This window comes from Oncorhynchus kisutch, linkage group LG4 (genome assembly GCF_002021735.2).
Source record: "Oncorhynchus kisutch isolate 150728-3 linkage group LG4, Okis_V2, whole genome shotgun sequence".
NCBI lineage: Eukaryota > Metazoa > Chordata > Actinopteri > Salmoniformes > Salmonidae > Oncorhynchus > Oncorhynchus kisutch.
This window is the reverse complement of record NC_034177.2, coordinates 29,594,150-29,616,656: the sequence shown is the minus strand read 5'-3', so window position 1 is coordinate 29,616,656 and position 22,507 is coordinate 29,594,150. Positions and strand designations below refer to the sequence as shown.

Below are 22,507 nucleotides of genomic sequence, written 5' to 3'. Positions count from 1 at the left end.
TCATGGTCTGAGAGTCCTTTAAGTGCCAAGCGGGCTGTCCTGCCTTTTACTGAGAAGTGGCTTCTGTTTGGCCCCTCTACGATAAAGGTGATAAACTGGTGGACCGCTGCTGCTGAGACGGTTGTCATTCTCGAAGGGTCTCCCATCTCCACAGAGGAACTGGAGCACTGTCACAGTGACCATCAGGTTGTTGGTCACCTCCCTGACCAAGGCCTTTCTCCCCCTATTGCTCAGTTTGGCCCGGTGGTTCCAAACTTCTTTCATTTAAGAATGATGGAGGCCTCTGTGTTCTTGGGGACCTTCAATGCTGCAGAAATGTTTTACCTTTCCACAGATCTGTTCCTCGACACAATCCTGTCTCGGAGCTCTACGGACAATTCCTTCGACCTCATGGCTGGGTTTGTGCTCTGATATGCACTGTCAGCTGTGAAACCTTATATAGACAGTTGTGTGCCATTCCAAATCATGTCCAATCAATTGAATTTACCACAGGTGGACTCCAAGTTGTAGAAACAGGATGCACCTGAGCTCAATTTCGAGTCTCATAGCAAAGGTCTGAATACTTAATGTTTTTATTTTATTTTGAATACATTTGCAAATGTCTAAACCTGTACGCTTTGTCATTATAGGGTATTTTATGTAGATTGAGGATGTTTTATTTCATCAATTTTAGAATAAGGCTTAACAAAGTGGATAAAGTGAAGGGGTCTGAATACTTCCGGCATGCACTGTATATGCTAATATGAACATCCATGGCTATTACCTGGATTACTATCGAGATGCTTGTTTTGTATGATATGTCAGGACTCCCCCGGAGCAGTTCAAATGTATTCATACCATTAAACGCTTACACCAGGGGGCAGTGTAACTAAGCAAATCAAGGCGCTGAATGCAACACCACTGGGAATCAAGAATTTTAACAATGCTTTTCATCTCTTAAGTATTTCATTATCACTATGAAACATGAGGTTCACTTTGGGTGCTGTTTATCTTTTATTTAATAAATAATTTACAGTATAAACAGTTTGTGGCACCGCTTTTGTCCTACATACACAGTTTGATCTTTCTGGCTTCTCCCAATCGGACATGTTTTTTTTTTTATTCCATATTTTTCTACCGTTACAAGTCTGACAACCTCTATTCACAATCAAGTTCAAACCAAGTAAGAGCCAAGTGAAAAAACATAAAGTGCTTTAAAATGAAAGACATGAACACCAAAAAACTCTTGTATTCCCTTAGTAGACATCTAGGTGGATGGAATCAAGGTTAACTTGTCTGCTCACGAGCAGGTAAAGGAATGCTCTGAAACTACAGTAACCAGTATAGGATTCCTGCCATTAATGCATAGCTGAAAAATAGGCCCTGACAACCCAACAGCTTTGTAATGTTCACATTTTCACTAAATCCTTAAATAAAAAAGGTCACATTCACCAAACCTTTTCTCATATACAAAACTGTAGTGATAAATTCAACACAACAGATAATACAATATTTTAACAATTCAACAACAAACATGTATACAATCACACATTACACATGTAGAACCATATATCAAACTCACAAATTACATCTATAATCACAAGATTCAGTGTTACATTCATTTTTGTTTCTTTGATCATCTTTTAAGGCCAGACTAAGAACAAACTGCACATGCTCCCATAGCAGTAGTTAGGCCAAATACTTCAGTGTAAGGATATATTACCTTTTAAGTTGTTTAATAGATGAGTGCTAAGGGACTAGGAAGGTAAAACCCAAAAATATTCAACCAAGATGAAATCGGAAAACCCCCCGAAGCAAATCGTCTGACAAGGTTTTATCCTTACTTGGGTATACAACAAATAATGCAAATCAAGATCCAACCAGAATGAAAGGTTCAATGTCTTCTTCATATAACATGCCTTTGAAGTATTAGTACCTCCAGCCTCAAGATTTAGAACTTGATTAAATCTGTATCGTGAAAGTTCAGCGCTATAGCATGATTGACATTTTAAGGCAAAGCTCCTGGCTCGTGGAGACTGCATTCACAATAAATGCTGCATGTGTCGGCTCAATCAGAAATTACCTTTCAATTTCGCTATCGCACTGAACTTCCGCTGTACGAATTTAAACGAGCCCTTAGGCTTACTAGTGAATGAAATGATTACACAGACAATGCAATGGAGAAACTACAACACATCAAAATGGTACTGTAGATCAGTGGAGGCTGGTGGGAGGCGCATGGGCTCATTGTAATGGCTGGAATGGAATCAGTGGTGGAAAAAGTACTCCAATATCATACTTGAAAAGTTTTTTAAAAATACCTTAATAGAAAATGACTCAAGTAAAAGTCCCCCAGTAAAATACTACTTGAGAGGCAAAGTCTAAAAGTATGTGTTTAATATACTTAAGTATCAAAAGTAAATGTAGTTGCTAAAATATACTTCAGTATCAAAAGTAAAAGTATGAATCATTTAAAATTCCTTATATTAAGCAAACCAGACGGCTAGCCAGGGTCACACTAACACTTGACATCTACAAACAAAGCATGTGTTTAGTGAGCCCGCCAGATCAGAGGCAATAGGGATGACCAGGTGTGTGAATTTGACCATTTTCTGACCTGCTAAGCATTCAAAATGTAACGAGTACTTTTGGGTGTCAGTAAAAATGTATGGAGTAAAAAGTACATAATTTTCTTCAAGAATGTAGTGAAGTAAAAGTTGTCAAAAATACAAATAGTAAAATGCAGATACCACAAAAACGACTTAAGTAGTACTTTAAAGTGTTTTACTTAAGTAATTTACACCACTGAATGGAATAAATGGAACGGCATTAAACAATTAACATATAGAAACCATGCGTTTGACTCATTTCCATTGATTCCATTCCAGCTGTTAAAATGAGCCAGTCCTCTTATGAAACTCATCCCACCAGCCTCCACTGCTGTAGCTGCATGCATTTCACATATGACAGAAGATCCAATTCAAAACCAGAAACTGACAGCTTATTTACCATGCTGCGCTGAATAAGTCAATCCACTAAGTTCAAGTAGTAGCACCAGCGTTCTACACAATCCAAATGGAAACTTTATCGCAAAAGTTCCCAGAGAAAGAGAGAAGTGAAAATTCAGCTGTTGGGAAAATTGTTGGCACCTGGGCTTGTTCTTTGGCAAAGATTAAAGCCATAAATTAACAGGTCTACAGACAGATGCAAGTTGTACGTTCCCTATAGCGGAGCCATGTCAACACCCTCTTTTACGTACAGGACCTGCTCTCTACAGTGGTCAGTAAACCACGTTTCCATCCACAGTTTTTATGTGGGTAAAATCATACCGTATAAAACAAATCACGACAGTGGTGTTAGAAACAGGAAGTTTTGGTACAACTTTATAAATGCCGATAAATAATTTGTTCATTCAACATGGTGGGATCTTTTTGTGTTGGTAAAATTAATTATGCGAGAAATGGCAGTGGAAACTTGGAGTCACGTGATATGGTGTGTCCTCCGACTAGGGAAACAATGCCGCTTATTAGACGACAGATGAAATAAATGAACTTCACAGGGTGATGAAAGTGCACGGTGATGAGCTTGATGCTCCTTTCCAATAAATGTTGAGGATCTGGTGACATGATGATTGATGCTTGACTGCCATTTGACAAATATTCTTGCTCTTATCCATAATAATGTCAATGTAGACAAGCCTACCCACACTGTATCTGCCAGCTGTTGGCTAGAGCGCATGTGTCAAGACCAGAGTAGGTACATTTTCTACAATGTGACAAAACTAAATCGGTAGAATTGAAAATACAATGGAAACAAATTGAAGTTAAAGTACATTTTGTGTGCACTACGTCATCACACTGATTTGTATCCGCAACAAGTCCATTTGGTGGAAGCACACCACGGGTGGGAAAACATTTTATTTTAACCTGTGACTATACCTTTCTCAAACCCATCACATTGCCAATATACCTACATCTGCAGGGAACTGTTGACTGCCTAGACAAGAAACAAATGATCTGTAGAAAACAATTTCTTGGCCATGATACATTGTACATGAAAGTTGGTTGGTTGAATGAAGAGAGATACTGTGTAAACGTGATCTGCGTTTCTGCATTGTGTGCCCTTGGTAGATTTTGTTCAGGGCTTTTTCCTTATGAACATCTCCATTCCTAATTAGACCTGATACAAAAAAATACATTTATCATACTTAACACTTTAAAACGGCAATATTTGAACTAAGTCTATTTGACACTGATTGACAGGTAAAAAGTTGGGAAAATATTTTTTTACTGTCTGCCAGTTCACTTAGAAGTAACCACTTGGCAGGCAGAGGCAGTTTCAACTGACTCTAGACCACCATGACGGTTCTATATTGGAACCTGGGGTGCAATATAACAACATTAAGAAATATTTCTCCCAAGGAAAGATTTCTTGCACTTTTGAGTAACACTCACTCTCACACACAACCGTTTCTGGAGCACACAATTAACCAGAGGTGCGCACACACACACAGACAAACAATCACACAATGTTACAAAAGACCTGGCGTTATGACCTATTAATCTCCACAGCAGACAACTAGACTCGCTGCTCTGACATCCTTTTGGCTGAGAGCTTCCTCCAAAAAGCTACAGCTTTTCCAAAGCTGGAAGATCAAACAGGGAGCTACTTCTGGCCAGAGGTTAACAAAAGCCCCTGTCATGTCGTCTAGCCCATACCCATGAGCCACAGGGAGCTCCACTGGCTTGGAACCAGTGAGGTTCTTTCTGCAAGAGATAATCTCATCTCGCTTCCCATAGGCGCATGCAGTCCCAGTGGGAATGTGGGATTTAATCCCAGCTTGATATCCAAAGTACTGGGGCTCCTGGGCTCTCCTCACTCACCACCGCTCTCCTTCATCAAAGGACCAGTCCTTAAACCAGCAGAATGAATGTAATGATAGGTGGGAGCACAGAGAGCTCACCTCACCACCAGATGGAAGTCAACAGATGATGACAACAACAAAACAATGATGAAACCATGGCTGGGATGAGTTTGATTGCACATGGGCTGCTCTGTCCCCTCAGAGGCATGGAAGGGCTTGCGGACTCCACTGGCCACCAGCCACTGAGGACAGAGCAGTGGTGGTGAAGTATGACACGGTGAGAGCACTGTTTCACACCCACTGACAGCTAGCATAATGAGGATGATGTTGGCAGGGGACTATAGATGAACAACAACACAGCCAGAAAGTTGAGGAGGACTAGCGAGAACACATCTGATCCCCTTGGCGCCGCATTACTCCCAAATGCATCCTTTTCATAAATGTGGTATTTGTCCTTGTTGGAGTGGAGCATTTTCACATCCTCAAAGGCATAGTAGGCAGCCATGGTGAAGTTGACGTCCCCAGAGGAAAGCAGGTCGAACACACAGGACTGGAAGTACAGGTCCTCCACTGGGAGGCGCTCTTTACACTTAGCCATGGCAGCCTTGTAGGTAAACCCATGGGGAGGGCTGCCAGTCCTGCTCAGGCCGTGGCCCTCCACTGCACGGGCCCTGAATGTCCTGAAGTCGATGCGTTGGTTGGCAGGGCAGCCGTGCAGGCAGAGGTACAGGTCCTGGTTGTCTCGGTCTTCTACAGAGTTCACTACTTCCTCTGGCATCCGCACAGCAAAGGTCAGGTATCGCCCCACCTGCCGGACCACAATGGTTGTACCGATGTAGCGAGCGTGGATCTCCACCTGCTGCCCAGGCACCTTCTCCACGATGCGTAGCGTGTTGGCCCCGTGGCGGTCTCCGCCGTTCTTGGAGCCATCGGCGAACGCTGCAGGCAGCTCGTCTGTCTCTGCATGATACATCTTCTGGTCCACACACTCCTGGAAGTTCTTGAAGATGATTGTCAACTGTAGCAAGAGAGGGGATTAGAAACAGCAGTCAGCACAACAATAGTTAGCTCATTCAATACGTTTCAGGTAATGGTGGAGCCTTTTGAGGCTGAAAATAGAAAAGGTACATAGACATCAAATTAATGAAATCATTGAACACCAGTTGAATTTAATAACTGTATGGAGGCTCTCTATTGTCATGTTTATGTGGACAAGAGTTAGTGGTAGGGCTACACAAATGACTGAGGGGTATCTTTGTGCTTTGGCATTAACACCACCAGTAGTTTGTGTAATGCAGACCTTCACATTTCAGCTCTGCCTCAACATAGGGGAGGCCAAAGTAAACGGCCTCAGAAAACATGGGTATAGGCCATGTTAAATCAGGCCTTAGTGTGCAGACACAAAGACGAGCCATTCATAGTGGTGAAAAACATGCCTGTGAACCCCAGAACTATGCTCTGGGGAGTGGCACTGGGCCAGTAGGGGAGAGCATGCTCTGCGGCTAATTAACTCAGGCTGGTCACTTCTCCGCTTGCATGCTTTCATTAGGACACCAGTGAGCTGTTGTCACAGAAGTGAGCCCGGTACAGCCGAGAGGCTCTGATCTCAGAGTGGAGGGGGGAGGGGAGCACGAAAATGCCTTACCCATCTGCCACCCAGCCCACCCCTCAATCTCCCGTTTTCAAAGGACAACTTTATCTAAGAACATGCAAAAACCCTGTGCATAAAGAAACAATTTGTAACCTTAATGAAGGTAGTCAGTGTTTCCCCTATATTAATTTGGCAGCGGTGGCCCATCGCTGCTAAATTGTCACCAACGCAAAAAAATAAGTCATTTTTTATATATTTCTACTGAGAAGAGCATTTAAGTGGATAGACATTGGCTCAATGACTGGACATCTAAGGGAACCGCTAGCATGTCACACTGGTAGAGTATACAAACGACAGTTCCCATACACTGCAGCAGGAGCCAATGTTAAGCAGAGCTCCAGCAATGCCATGGTCTATCTATAACCAGGGAAGTCTTGTTTGTATAGGCTGTAGCATTGTTTTCCCTTTGTCCAGACGGAATAACTTAAAAAGCTGTCTAATTTGTTTCCAAGTACAGCTGTGTACAAATATAATTACCTTAAGTGCACAGAAAAAAGCCTGAATGCTGAAAGTGCATCATTAGGTCTGATGATGGAAAATTGGTCTTTCTCTTTATGTGATTGAGGACAAAGTTTCAGTGTAAACCCTCAAGTCAGGATACAGCGCACGGAGGCCTTTTGGTCACACAATCACTATTGCCAAAATTTCACCAAATGTGGACCGAATATTAAGTGAATTCACAGACTACAAATGCTCAGGGTTCTTGGTTTTCCCCTTAAGTTAGTGAAAGCCATTTCAGGGTAAACCCTCCAGGCTGTCCAATGTACCATAGAAGCAAAACAATGATAATTGATGAGGTATGAGGGCCAACTAATGTGGAGAAAATGTCTGCAGTTTCCTGCATGGCTTGAGCACTTAGTTAAAACAACAGTTTCTAATTCACATACACACAATGCTAGGGTATGGACTGCTACACATACAGTGGGCCTAACAGTCTTGGCTGTTAACAAAACAAAAAGCGAGAGGGCTGGAGCCACCTGGTAACGTTTGATGTTTATACTGCTGTTATAATACTGGCATATCATTTGTAAACCTTATCAAGATCTCAACAATTGGTCTGTGTATTGCCTCTTGGTCTGCGATGGAACTGATCCAAACATTAACCAGAGTCCACAAGGCTGTTCCTACTTCTCTACCCACATTAAAGAGGCCCAGAACCTTACATACGAAGGTCTTACTTACGATATTATTTCTTGATTTGAGAGCTCCTACAAACTAATCACTGCAGTACAATTTGTCTGTTTACTGATTCATACAAGCCGGCCAACATATTTTCCCATTCCCTGAAAGGGCTTTCTTTAGTAAGAAAATGGCAGAATAGAGGAGTACCAGCCTTGGTCAAGACAGACAACAAAATGTTCCCTTTCCTAAAAACCTCTACCTGGCATTTTAACACAGCTTTCCTTTATGGGCCCATATTGGAAGCTCAATTATGTAATAGTGGACATAGCTAGCTATCAAGCTATATTTTTTGCTATTTCTGAGTTCTTTACTTAGAACACTTGTACACTCCTCCGCAGCGGTGAGAAGACAGGTGTTTTCAGAATTTTTTTGCAAGGTCTGTTGGTATTTCTATGATAAGAGAAGTGGTGACATTTTACTTCAAGTGAGTAGTTTTGCAAGGTTTCAGTCCTTGGCAAAGAATTTATCACAGAATACTTGATCAGTAGTTAGACTGTCTGGGGATGCCTGACGTTGATAACTGTGCTGTGCCCACAATATAGTCAATATGTCATGGATTCAACATGTGAATATGATAGAGAGTTGTAGAGGCTCCTCTCACCTTGCTGGTGGCCGTAGCAGAGGAGCCAGGCACGACAGGTGTGTTGGTCACCTGAACAGACAGGTATTTGTTATGGACAAGGGGCCAGGCTCCCTCAACCTTGCAGGTCTGGAAGTCATCGCTGAAAGTACGGAGGTGCGGGTCTCCAAAGAAGCCACAGTGGGTGTAGTTGGGTGGCGAGGATTGGCGATGAAGGCTGCGTTCGTAATGACACTGCTCTGGCCCATCGGAGCGCTCCTGGCTGTCAGGCTGTAGCTGTGGTGGTGGAGCGGGGGTCCGGGCTCGAGGCTGAGTTGTAGGACCCTCCTTGGAGCAGTTGTTCTGGCTCATGAGATCCTCTATGCCATGTTGGGCTGAGTGGTAGGCTAAGTCGCCCCTGCAGGTGCGTGCGGTGCGGCGTACACAGTTGTTGTACGCCCGCAGCGCAGTACAGAACTCCTCCTCTGGGCCGGAGCTTGAGGTGGAGGCCCAAAACTCTGAGTTACACTTGAGGATCTTACACTGCAGACTCACTGTAGAGAGAAGAAAACATTAGGACCATAGTTCAAACAAACAATGGAAAAAACAATACTTACAATGGAGTTTTTTTATGTACTGAGATGTTTTTTTACAAAGCAAGTGTTATAGTCTTATCTGTGTGTTTTGAAACCTATAACAATAACCTATGTAAGGGCAATGCCTTCTATTTAGACTTCTGTAATTCCAAAAAGCCCTGCAGCATCCTTTTAGTTTTTCCATGTTTTTTCAATGTCAAGACAAATTGAGCATTTATTTCCATTAAATAACTCTGACCTCATGTGTAAAGAAACCCAAAATTCCACCACATGTGGATTCCAAGTGGCTGCAATTTGCCAAGTTCAAATCAATTCTGCTCTGAGATTTCATAACACTCAATGAACACCATCGCATTCTTAAAGAACATACAGTACACAAAGTGAGATTCACAGTTTCCAAGAGATACAGTAGACTTGCAAAAGTTAATGCATCACCAAAAATATATATTTTTGTAGAAGACATGGTGTATTAATTTAACTTGTAAAAAAAATATACTAACTTTATTTCAACAGGGACATTGGGGGATAAATTATTAAAAACACCAACATACACCTCAGGCCACTCTTGTAATGGCACCGGAGGAGATCACTGCCGTTTTACAAGCGCCTAACCAATTGTGCTATTGTGATGTCCTTTGTCGCGCTATTTGTAACTTATTTTGTTTCTGACACTGTCTCTTATGACCGAAAAGAGCTTCTGGATATCAGGACAGCGATTACTCACCTCGTACTGGACGGACGCGAAGGATTTACTTCAGACACCAGACAAGGCACAAATCCCCGTCATTTGCATGAAGAGACAGAAATATCGGGGGCATAGGTCAGGGTGCCATGTAAGGATCCAACGGCAAGCGGCTAATCCGCCGCTGCCATCAGTCCTATTAGCCAACGTGCAATCATTGGATGAAAAGATAGATGCGTTCCGATCAAGACGAACCTGCCAACGGGAGATTAAAAACTGCAATATCTTATGTTTATCCGAGTTGTGGCTGAACGACGACATGGATAACATACAGCTGGCGGAGTTGTCCGTGAATCGTACTACACTAGCGCCAACGCTCGTCGGATGTAGCAGGGCGTAAAAAACTATTACGGACTACAAAGGGAAGCACAGCCGAGAGCTGCCCAGTGACACGAGCCTACCAGATGAGCTAAATCACTTCTATGCTCACTTCGAGGCAAGCAACACTGAAGCATGCATGAGAGCACCAGCTGTTCCAGATGTCTGTGTGATCACGCTCTCCGTAGCTAATGTGAGTAAGATCTTTAAAATAGGTCAACATTCACAAGGCCAGATGGATTACCAGGACATGTACTCAGCATGCGCTGACCAACTGGCAAATATCTTTACTGACATTCTCAACCTGTCCCTGACCGAGTCTGTAATACAAACATTTCAAGCAGAACACCATGGTGTTCTTGGGCACAGGGACTATGGTAACCTGCCTAAATGACTACCGACCCATAGCACTCACGTCTGTAGCCATGAGGTGCACCATTATCCCAGAAACTATAGACCCACTCCAATTTCCATACCGCCCCAACAGATCCACAGATGATGCAATCTTAATTGCACTCCACACTGCCCTTTGCCACCTGGACAAATAAAACACCTACATGAAAATGCTGTTCATTGACTACAGCTCAGCATTCAACGCCATAGTGCCCTCAAAGCTCATCACTAAGCTAAGGACCCTGGGACTAAAAACCTCCCTCTGCAACTGGATCCTAGACTTCCTGACAGGACACCCCAAGGTGGTAAAGAAAGGTAACAACACATCTGCCACCCTGATCCTCAACATGGGGGACCCTCAGGGGTGTGTGCTCAGTCCCCTTCTGTACTCCCTGTTCACCCACGACTCCAACACTATCATTAAGTTTGCTGACGACACAGAGGTCGGCCTGATCACCATCAACAATGAAACCTATAGGGAGGAGGTCAGAGACCTGGCAGTGTGGTGCTAGGATAACACCTCTCCTTCAATGTGATCAAGACAAAGGAGATGATCGTGGACTACAGGAAAAGGAGGGGCGAGCACACCCCCAATCTCCTCGACAGGGCTGTAGTGGAGCAGGTTGAGAGCTTTAAGATCCTTGATATCCAAATCACCAACGAACTATCATGGCCAAAACACACCAAGACAGTCAGTAAGAGGGAACAACGCCTATACCCCCTCAGAAGACTGAAAGGATTTGGAATGGGTCCTCAGATCCTCAAACGGTTCTACAGCTGTACCATCGAGAGCATCCTGACAGGTTGCATCATTGACTCTATACCGGTACCTCCTGTATATAACCCGCTACTGTTATTTTATTGTTGCTCTTGAATTACTATTTTTTTATTAGTTCTGTTTATTTTAGTAAATACTTTTAACACTTATTTTTCTTAAAACTGCAATGTTGGTTAAAGGCTTGTAAGTAAGCTGTAAGGTCTACACCTCTTGTATTCGGCGCATGTGACAAATGCAATTTGATTTGAATTAGTCAAAACAAGCTACTCAGAAGTGTTAACTGCATAAATTCACCAATTGGTATCCTACCCAGTGTTTTCATTTATACTATATCCTCCTGTTGCATGGCTAAAAGCCAGAAATCAGCCTTTATAAAACCCCCACCAGGGGTGAGGAAAGACCTTCCCATTTGAGAATCCAGCTCGTTGAAGTGAACCAGAGGGGGTATGAGTTTGTGTGAGCCAATGTGGGAGGGGGTAGTCTTACAGCTCTGAATGAAGACAATGTAATTTGCCATTGAGAAGAGACCAGCAGAGTCATAAATTAGCCCTGTGTAAAGGGATTAGATTGAGTTTCATCAGCAATGGGTTGAGGCAATGGGGGGGGGGGGGGGGCTCCAGGACCAGAAGAGAGGTCTCACCATTCCACAGTTCAAACTGGATATAAGATATCCACCTGTCCATTGCAGAAGGCCGTAATCAAAGAGTAACGCAATTTTCAACAGGCATTCCCTGGTACTTAAATTACATGAGCTGAAATTTAAGTTGCTTTGGGAGGCATGAAAAAAGGGGTGGGTATATAGGACATAATAGATGTAATTAAAAGCAAATACCAATACAATTGGATCTCCTAGCTGTCGCCTAATAAACAAACTTCAGTTTAGGCCTTCATTTCCTCCACCAAACTTTTCCTCAGAACTGAGCAGCCAACACTTTCAGTTGAATGCTGATGGTTCTACCACACCACAACAACGACGACGATTTCCCCACCACCACCAAATGACACACCACTCCCGCCTCAGCAACTAATAAACTTCAAAAAGGAACACTTGCATTTGTCAGTAAGTGATTTGAAAGAAACATATAAAAATGGTGGGCCATCATTGTAAATAAGATTGTGTTCTTAACCAACGTGCCTAGTTAAATAAAAAGGTTAAAAAATAATAATAATGAAGGTTGGCAAATTGAGTTCTATGGGGCATGGAGATATGGTATTTTTGTATCTCATAAACAGGAAAGTAAGACCATTATTAGCTGTGCTTGATCAAGTTTTATTTCATGTTTACTTTTACTAGAACCATGCAGGTCAAACAATGAATAACCTAAGCATGGTTATGAATTGCTCAGGGGGAAATTCGATGTGCAGTTCAGGGTAACTTTACTTGTTTTGACCGAGGCCAAAATAAAAAGTCAAATCAAGAAAGTAGGCTACTTTAGTAAAGGGGGATAGAATCCGTAAACCCTACCCCCATCCCCCCAAACAAACAACCGCACGGGGGTGTAGCACTTGAGTAGCCTAGAGCTGCGTAAAACGGTTAAATTAAAATAAGACGTTATTTCTATAACTAACAGAAAATTATTACGACTATAGCCTAGGCCTCAAACTCACAACATGGAGCACAAGAAAGGCAAAATAAGTGGCTGTTTGCACCGACAGTCGATTCCACGGGTATCTGATATTTTATGCATTTTGCCAGTGTTGACATGCAATTTATTAAATTCTTAAATTTTTGTTGATACACTCAAATATTGTCTTTTTAATACTATTTGAGCTGCAAAACTTGCAAACGGATGCTACATTTGTAGAAAATGTACTGCTTTGGCACGACGGAAAACGCTTTTGCTAAATGTAACAATGCATTTATGTATCCATTCTGTGAAGCTTGTTTCAATTTAACATTGCATCCGTGAATATTGCCTCAATGTAACAATGTGTTTTGTCCTTTTCATTGTGTGGATTTTGCCATCATCGTGGTACTGGGCTAACCTTGCAAGACCTCAAGAGAGTATAACTAAACAAGGATTGTAATAACTACATTAATCATATTAACACTGTTTACAGAGGCATGATTCAATTAGTATCTCTAATATTATCTTACCAGAAGGAAACAGGCAAAGAAACACAACAAGGATCTTGCCGACTTCAAGCGCCGAAGGTCCTCCTGCTCCTTTCCCCATAACCATCCATCCAGCACGGGGTCGCACTTCTCTCTCCCTGGTGGAATCAAATGAGAAGGTGGAAAAATGAATTAGAAGAAATTCGTATCGTCTATCTGGTTGAATAACCCAAATCAGAAGGCTACATGAGGTCTGGAGTTAAGGAATGCAGTCATGTCCTCGAACAAGAACTTGGTTCGAACTCTCGAAGTAACTTCGCCTTCTTTCTAGAAGCCTATTGACTGCACTCGAATTCCTCAGCAAACAGTGAAAGCTGGCAATCGATCTTCCATTTACGGAGTGAGGAGATTCGATTTTATCTGGCCCGGTTTTGCACCGGTTGAAAAGTGATTGCGTTCGTTTAGTTGCTTCCTGGGCGTGAGCCGTCATGTCTAGATGGGATACAGCTTTTATCCCCCCAAAAATGTGGGGTGCATTATAGCTAACCCTAACCCCTTTGCTAACCTTAACCAAATAATCCTAACCTGCTGTGTAAATTCTTCTAAACCTGGTGCGAAAACAACATTTTGACAAAAGCTGTATCCTTAACAAAACCTGCCTGAGCCAGTGCCAAACAACTGGCCTACGCTGGCTCAAAACAAATGTGAAATAGTCACCTAGGTTATGCACGTGGAGTAATGAGTATGATTTTATGTTTTCACATGCAAAGGTGATTGCTTTTGATTTATAAAAAAAATCTGCCTTCCCAATGAAAAGTAGTTAGAAAATTTGAACATGTATTTTAAGGAAAAGAGATATGTTTCTGAACGATGACCAATGCTCCCTTGTTGACAGCATAATGGAGCAGCGCAGATTACTGTTCGATTTGAGCAGGCTCTCCTCCCTCACCGTTTTTGCCCTGTCACGTCACGGGCCATAGACTGGTGCACCGCGAGTCAGTTTAATCGAGCTTCCTCAGTGCCAAGAAGGTGCAGTTTAAGCAATTGCCTACTACTGACTGGGCCAATGAGGTGCGGTTGTTCCAGCTTTCGGCCCCTCCTAAGTGTCAAATTACACCTCAATGTGTAGATTTGTTCGTTGTAGTCACGTTTGGGTCTCTTGTCAATAGTTTATTGGGAACAGTGTTTTGCTTTGCTGCTAACAGCACATGCTAACCTAAATAAAAGTATATGTCGTGTAAATATATGTTGGAGCAGGTAAGCCTGTAACGTGGTGAATCGCACTTATCGTGTGCTTTGACCTATAGTTTATATGAAACGTACTAACCATCCTTTTTAACTACACTGAACAAAAATATAAATGCAACATGCAACAGTTACGGTTCATATAAGGAAATCAGTCAATATAAATACATTCATTAGGACCTAATCTATGGATTTCACGACTGGGCAGGGGCGCAGCCATGGGAGGGCATAGCCTACCTACTTGGGAGTCAGGCCCAGCCAAACAGAATGACTTTTTCCCCACAAAAAAAGGCTTTATCACAGACAGAAAAACTCCTCAGCAGACCCTCCCCCCTCAGACGATCCCGCAGGTGAATAAGTCTGATGTGGAGGTCCTGGGGTGGCATTGTTACACGTGGTCTGCGGTTGTGAGGCCGGTTGGACATACTGCCAAATTCTCTAAAACGGCATTGAAGGCGACTTATGGTCGAGAAATGAACATTAAATTCTCTGGCAACATTCCTGCAGTAAGCATGCCAATTGCACACTCCCTCAAAACTTGAGACATCTGTGGCATTGTGTTGAGTGACAAAACTGCCCATTTTAGAGTAGCCTTTTATTGTCCCCAGCACAAGGTGCCCCTGTGCAATGACCATACAGTTTAATCAGCTTCTTGATATGCCACACCGGTCAGGTGGATGGATTATCTTGGCAAAGGAGAAATGCTCACTAACAAGGATGTTAACCATTTTGTGCACAACATTTTAGAGAAATAATCTTTTGGTGCATATGGAAAATGTCTGGGATCATTTATTTCAGCTCATGAAACATGGGACCAACACTTTGCATGTTGCATTTATATCTTTGTTCAGTACTGTTCAGTTGGGGAACCCTGCTATAAAAGGTGCAGCAGTAGAACATTTGAGGTGCCGCTACTCAGCTCAAATGAGCCCCTGCTCAAGTCAAGCACTGAATAGTAGTACAAAAGTTCTATCTATGACACCATGATGACTGACACCTGACAATGTCAAATATGTCAAATGATTACAGTGACATAGGCATCTTAAAGCCTTCATGTAGGCTACAAAAACAAATGAGATCTACACAGAATGATTCAGTTAAGTGATAATTAGATGCTATTTGTGACAATCTGTGTAGAATTGAAAATGGGTGAAAAATTATGGAGATAAAAAACAGAAAAAAAGATAATAGCCTTACTAATCAAAAAGAGGGTGAGAAATCCTGATATAAGTTTTTTTTAAATACTTAAGCAAAACTTGTTCTGTAAGCTGTGTCAAATTATATGTTATGCTGGTTAGTACACTCTCAACGAAACCAAGTAGAGATGTCACTAAAGCAAGTCTTGTCCTTTTAAGTCTTGTCCTTCCATTTTATGGCATAAAATGTTTCTCACCATGTTGATCCATTCTTTTTATCCTTAAATATCAGGCAATTAAGGTGGCTGATGTAATAAGACATTTAACTTATTGCTGCACAATTGCACTTCAATGAGAAGATATTTAGAATAATATTCAGCTGAGCGGTTATGTAAGCTTACATACATACTGTGTAGGCTAATAAGGTTATACCAACGAGATAGATTACTCATCATGGATATAACCCATTTTAAAATGGACATTGCCATTGAGTGTGTCCACCATTTTAAAGGAGTCAACTGGGTGGGGATTCCTATGAGTTGGGAGAAATCAGACAATGAAGAAGAAAATGTACTACTTTAAAATGGAGATAGCCTCAGTGGCACTGCCCATTTTGTCACATGCGTTAACTTGGCACAGATACAAAGATGGGTCTTCTATCTATCTCTATGGGTTATACTAGTCTATTGGGGTTGATGAAAAACCCTGGGGACATTAGCCTACTGGAGAACCACCAAATACCATCCAGACTAACTATTTTTCTGGAAAGAGGTAGAACATGGGCAATGGCTATAGATTAATATGACTGAATTATCAAACCAAATTAAACAGCATAGTTTGTGGGAACTACATGTGTTTTAGTGTTTGGTTGGGCCACTTGAGTGGTATTACAGTGATAGTAGGCTATATTTCTTAACATAAGTTCTGTAAGGACTGGGAGGTGTTTTGCATTGCTTATGAATGTGTGGTAATTGACATGTAGCCTAGACTTGTAGAACATTTAATGACATCTCACTGTACATATGTAGGATCTTAACTTGAGCCAGTTTGCTACACCAGAAAAATAATCCTGCAGCAACAGGACATGTGAATTATTATGTGGATTATAATGAATGGACATTTTGGTAGGGGTTGCTACATTTTTCTTACGTTAAAAATCTAGTATGAAATTTAAAAGTGGAAATTACAAACTTCAGAAGCCTTTTTAAACCTCAAATGCACTACATTTTTACCATTTCTGCATTGCAGGAATGTTCTCCTGTAACAGGGTGATCAAATTAAGATCCTACATCTGTAGGCCTAATAGCAGATATTAAAGGCCCCCATGTAATGCCTCCTGTAATGCTCGATAAAACCACATTCACCCCAAACTTAATCAGTCCATGGAACAAATGGATGTTTTGATCTCATTTTGCCATCACTGACCTTGGAATATAAACGTCAGGCCTATCTGTACGCTTACAATACCAAGGCCTACATTTCGATTGAAATTCATAAACTGAGTCTACTACAATGTTCCAGTTGGTGTCATTCGGCTATATTTTGGGGAGGTACACTAATAATGCATCTGTCCCATAGACACATATGGTCTGTCTTAGCCTATACTGTATGACACCGGGGAAGTTACTTCACACTTTCCAACAGATGACACATCTATTAACTCTAGATATGGCAAAACACACATGGCATTATGAATGGAGACACATGGCATTATGAGTGCGGGATAAGTTTATTTGACATAGAATTGGTCTTTGTGGCGCTTTAGCGCAATTATTAGTCTACAGTAGCCTACAACTGTCAATCAGTCATCGACATTGAATCGTGATACTTTCCCGTTTCCTTTCTACCACAGCGAATAATGAAGCCCATCTCTTTCTGTTTTTTATATATTAAAAACACAAATATGATAGGCGCTTAATTGGAAGCTGTCTTATATGCTTCCAATTGCAGTTTTTTCCTGAATAATGCGTGCGTAAGGTGTTTGATTTGAGCAATGTGAAAGAGGAGAAGCATATGATATTGTAGACCTAATATCATCATATTGAGTACATATCAATATTCTTAACAATGGTGAACTCACAATTGCACATAGGCCTATGAGGCTATACAATTATTGATAAAGCAATGCCATATGTCAACACATTGCCATGCCTATAATAACATTCAAAACATGTTATTACAGTTAAACAACTTGCATTGCGAATCCTATTTTGTAGCCTGTACTGTGTATGCAATTGGTCTATTTTGCCCAAAAACATTTTACATAAAGAAAATATCGATAGCCTAGCACATAAAGCAGGGGCTAATTTATTAAAAGAGTCATCAACACATGGATAATCATTACTCTTTACAATATAAATTGTCTCCTATAGTCCACTGACAAAAATAGGAAAGAACCCTTAAACAAAAATGACCCATTGACAGAAATATCACCAATGTCCATCGACATTACGAGTTTAGATTTCAGACTTCAATTTCTCTCTGAAAATAGCCCAATTGTCACTATATTGAGAAACGGCCAATACCAACCTTCGCGACTGCATGGAGCTCTCCAAGTTTAGCTGCGGAACGCGAGGAAAGCGCAAATGAAGCCACTCCGAAATTCCACCCGAAATACCGGTAGCTATGTGTTGTACAGCACGCTAATCCAAATGTAGTGCGTATAACACTGTTTAACTTGGTGGGAAATGCCGCCTTCCATGCATGGTTTCCTTCGATGGTGTAACAGATAACGAGTGTGATTAAAGTATTTTTTTTCACACAATAATTCGCTGGTAGTTGAGATAGAGAACCTGGTCAATTAACTGATTCTCAGGCAATTCGTCAGCCTCATTACTTTGACTAAACAGTCACCCGATATAACGAACATGTCTCATAAAATATTAATATAATTTAACTCCAACAGTTGTTCTCATCTTTGCGCTTGTATTCCTGCACTCAGTTTATTTGGTTCTTGTTGATGTTGAGAGGAAGAGCCCTCGGGACACCGCTGCTGCGCCACATGGACTGCTGATATCTCTGGCCTGGCTAGTTTCCTCGCCTCGCTGTTGTGAAATGGCTAGTTAGAAAGTGTGAGAGAGACAATGATCGTCTCTGCATGACGCCGCTGGGACCCCACTTCAGTCCCCCGACACCTCGCGCCGTTTCAGGCAATTGGAGAATGTTTAGAGTGAGTATGATTATTATCCAAACATTACGCACAAGCTGCTGTAACAAATGTTAATAAACCACAATAACTAAGATTCATGCTCCTCCTCCACATTTCGTTCCTCCCACTACTTTGTATTACAACTATAGCAGCTATAACCACTGTTATCAAATGGTAATAATAGTAATGCAGACTCTGTTATAGTGGGCTACAAATCAAATAAAAATTGTATTGGTCACATACACATATTTAGCAGATGTTATTGCGGGTGTAGCGAAATTCAGAAGTATCTAACAATTCATTAGACAGTAGGCCTAGTTCACATTTATGCCAAAATAGCCTACTATTTACCCAATTACCTAATTGAGTTTGAAAGAGAAACAGCAATGGATAAACAGTAGTACAGTGAAAGAATAGAGCTAGGATACACATCCACCATGAGTATGCATTAGAGATAAGAAAATAGTTTAGGATTTGGCGGGGATGGTAAAAAATGGATCAGATTCAAAGACAGAGGTGGAATAGGTGAATTACACTGCACCTGTGTTTTAGGATCAAAATCAAGAAGAGTGACCCGACCACTCCCTCCTTCTAGGGAACCATTACAAGGCCAGCCTCCACCCCCATCCCTCTGTGGAGAAGGCTCTCACTGCCCCAACCTCCTTGTGATTAGGAAAATCCATCAAACAAGTGATTGGAGTCAACCATATCATTGAGTCAGGGGATAGACATTAGCTAAACTCCAATGGTGTATTATGCCTTCTTTCCAGCTGTAGTGAGACAGGAAAACATCCAGCATGGATTGGCACCAGAAATAGGTGGCATATTAGTATTTGATAACATTGCCTTTAAATAGTTTAACTTGGGTCAAATGTTTCGGGTAGCCTTCCACAAGCTTCCCACATTAAGTTGGGTGAATTTTGGCCCATTCCTCCTGACAGAGCTGGCGTAACTGAGTCAGATTTGTAGGCCTCTTTGCTCGCACACACTTTTTCTGTTCTGCCCACAAATTTTATATGGGATTGAGGTCAGGGCTTTGTGATGGCCACTCCAATAACTTTACTCTGTTGTCCTTAAGCCATTTTGCAACAACTTTGGAAGTATGCTTGGGGCCATTGTCCATTTGTAAGACCTATTTGCAACCAAGCTTTAACTTGATGTCTTGAGATGTTGCTTCAATATATCCACATAATTTTCCACCCTCATGATGCCATCTATTTTGTGAAGTGCACCAGTCCCTCTTGCAGCAAAGCACCCCCACAACATGATGCTGCCACCCCCGTGCTTCACGGTTGGGATGGTGTTCTTCAGCTTGCAAGCCACCCCCTTTGTCCTCCAAACATAACAATGGTCATTATGGCCAAACAGTTCTATTTTTGTTTCATCAGACCAGAGGACATTTCTCCAAAAAGTATGTTATTTTTCCCCATGTGCAGTTGTAAACAGTAGTCTGGCTTTTTTATGGTGGTTTTGGGCAGTGGCTTTTTCCTTGCTGAGCGGCCTTTCAGGTTATGTCGATATAGGACTCGTTTTACTGTGGATATAGATACTTTTGTACCTGTTTCCTCCAGCATCTCCACAAGGTCCTTTGCTCCTGTTGTGGGATTGATTTGCACTTTTCGCACCAAAGTATGTTAATCTCTAGGAGGCAGAATGCGTCTCCTTCCTGAGCGGTATGACGGCTGCATGGTCCCATGGTGTTTATACTTGCGTACTATTGTTTGTACAGATGAATGTGGTACCTTCAGGCGTTTGGAAATTGCTCCCAAGGATGAACCGGACTTGTGGAGGTCTACAATCTTTTTTCTGGGGTCCTAGCTGATTTCTTTGATTTTCCCATGATGTCAAGTGAAGAGGCGTTTGAAGGTAGGCCTTGAAATACATCCACAGGTACACCTCCAATTGACTCAAATTATGTCAATCAGCCTATCAGAAACTGCTAAAGCCATGACATCATTTTCTGGAATTTTCCAAGCTGCTTCAAGGCACAGTCAACTTGGTGTATGGAAACTTCTGACTCACTTGAACTGTGATACAATGAATTCTAAGTGAAATAACCTGTCTGTAAACAATTGTTGGAAAAATTACTTGTGTCATGCAAAAAGTAGATATCCTAACCGACTTGCCAAAACTATAGTTTGTTAACAAGAAATTTGTGGAGTGGTTGAAAAACGACTCTAACCTAAGTGTGTGTAAACTTCCGACTTCAACTGTATATTGAAGCAACATCTCAAGACATCAGTCAGGAAGTTAAAGCTTGGTCGCAAATGGGTCTTCCAAATGGACAATGACCCCATGTATACTTCCAAAGTTGTGGCAAAATGGCTTAAGGACAACAAAGTCAAGGTATTGGAGTGGCCATCACAAAGCCCTGACCTCAATCCTTTAGAATATTTGTGGGCAGAACAGAAAAAGTGTGTGCGAGCAAGGAGGCCTACAAACCTGACTCAGTTACACCAGCTCTGTCAGGAGGAATTGGCCAAAATTCACCCAACTTATTGTGGGAAGCTTGTGGATGGCTACCCAAAACATTTGACCCAAGTTAAACAATTTAAAGGCAATGCTACCAAATACTAATTGAGTGTATGTAAACTTCTGACCCACTGGGAATGTGATGAACGAAATTAAAGCTGAAATATATAATTCTCTCTACTATTATTCTAGTGTTTCTGTCACGGCTGTTGAAAGGAGAGGACCAAGGTGCAGCATGGTGAGCGTACATTTTCTTTTATTAAACAAAATGACACCGAACAAAACAATAAACACTACAAAAACAAACCGTGACGCTCAAAGGCTATGTGCCCTAAACAAAGTCAACTTCCTACAAAGACGGGTGGAAAAAAGGGCTACCTAAGTATGGTTCTCAATCAGAGACAACGATAGACAGCTGCCTCTGATTGAGAACCACACCCGGCCAAACACAAAGAAATACAAAACATAGAAATAAAGAAACTATAATGCCCACCCTAGTCACACCCTGGCCTAACCAAAATAGAGAATAAAAGCATCTCTATGGCCAGGGCGTGACAGTTTCACATTCTTAAAATAAAGTGGTGATCCCAACTGACCTAAGACAGGGAATTGTTACTAGGATTGAATGTCAGGAATTGTGAAAAACTGAGTTGAAATGTATTTGGCTGAGGTGTATGTAATCTTCCGACTTCAACTGAAGCAATGTATTCATTTGCGGTCACAGCGTAGGTCTGCCCATCATTGATAGCCATTGAGAAACAGCATTTTAACATTGATGTAACAGCACACACATGAAAGGCTACCACCCAAGTGTGAAAATAATGGCTTTAGAAGTGCCGGATGCTGGCCCCGTCTCAAACACAGCTGGTGGAGCGGGTGCCTGCCTCGCTGCAGCAAAAGCCCTATGGTCAATTAATACAACTAGTCAGCTGACATCAGTATGACAGACTTTGCAGTTTTGTAGAATGATTTACTGTGCTGACATAGTAGATAGAACCACTATTGAAGGCCCACTGTATTTTTTGCATTAAGATATAAAGATGTCAAGCTCATTGTATTTCATCTGTCATTGTCAGATGCAATCAGCCATATTATTACACAGAGTAAAAGAAAGGATCAATAAATCCTCTCTGTGGCTCCATGTGATTTCCTTTAATTTGCTTTCACCACTGAATACTGACATGAGGAATCTCATTATGTTTCATTTAATCCATTATACCAAGTCTGTCAGGTCTACATCCACATAAAATCCCAGCCATTGAAACAGAAACTGGAGGTGAAAAAGGAAGGAAGGATCCAACTGTCATCTCAGGATATTCCTTTTAATTATCATGAGAGGAGATCATGAGCCGCTGATACTAGCGTAACCATTTATTTTCCAATTTGTT

At 41.6% G+C, this 22,507-nt stretch overlaps 1 protein-coding gene across 1 annotated transcript; it reads right to left on the bottom strand.

Annotated features, from left to right (window-relative positions):
- Window positions 1–969: 969 nt before the first annotated feature.
- LOC109889353 (repulsive guidance molecule A-like) lies at window positions 970–18,710 on the bottom strand. The gene is made up of 4 exons (XM_020480725.2): window positions 18,029–18,710; window positions 13,161–13,276; window positions 8,278–8,789; window positions 970–5,861 (listed from the first exon to the last, which is right to left on the bottom strand). Exons 1-4 carry the CDS (start codon window positions 18,040–18,042, stop codon window positions 5,151–5,153), a joined length of 1,353 nt encoding a protein of 450 aa, XP_020336314.1. The 5' UTR covers window positions 18,043–18,710; the 3' UTR covers window positions 970–5,150.
- Window positions 18,711–22,507: the final 3,797 nt, after the last annotated feature.

Bases quoted from the DNA above. Each gene is read 5' to 3' on its own strand.
- LOC109889353 (XM_020480725.2), bottom strand. The intron at 8,790-13,160 runs GTAAGATAATAT...TTCTCTCTACAG, and splicing joins TCTTTGCCTGTTTCCTTCTG to TGAGTCTGCAGTGTAAGATC. The intron at 5,862-8,277 runs GTGAGAGGAGCC...CTCTTGCTACAG, and splicing joins CTGCTACGGCCACCAGCAAG to TTGACAATCATCTTCAAGAA.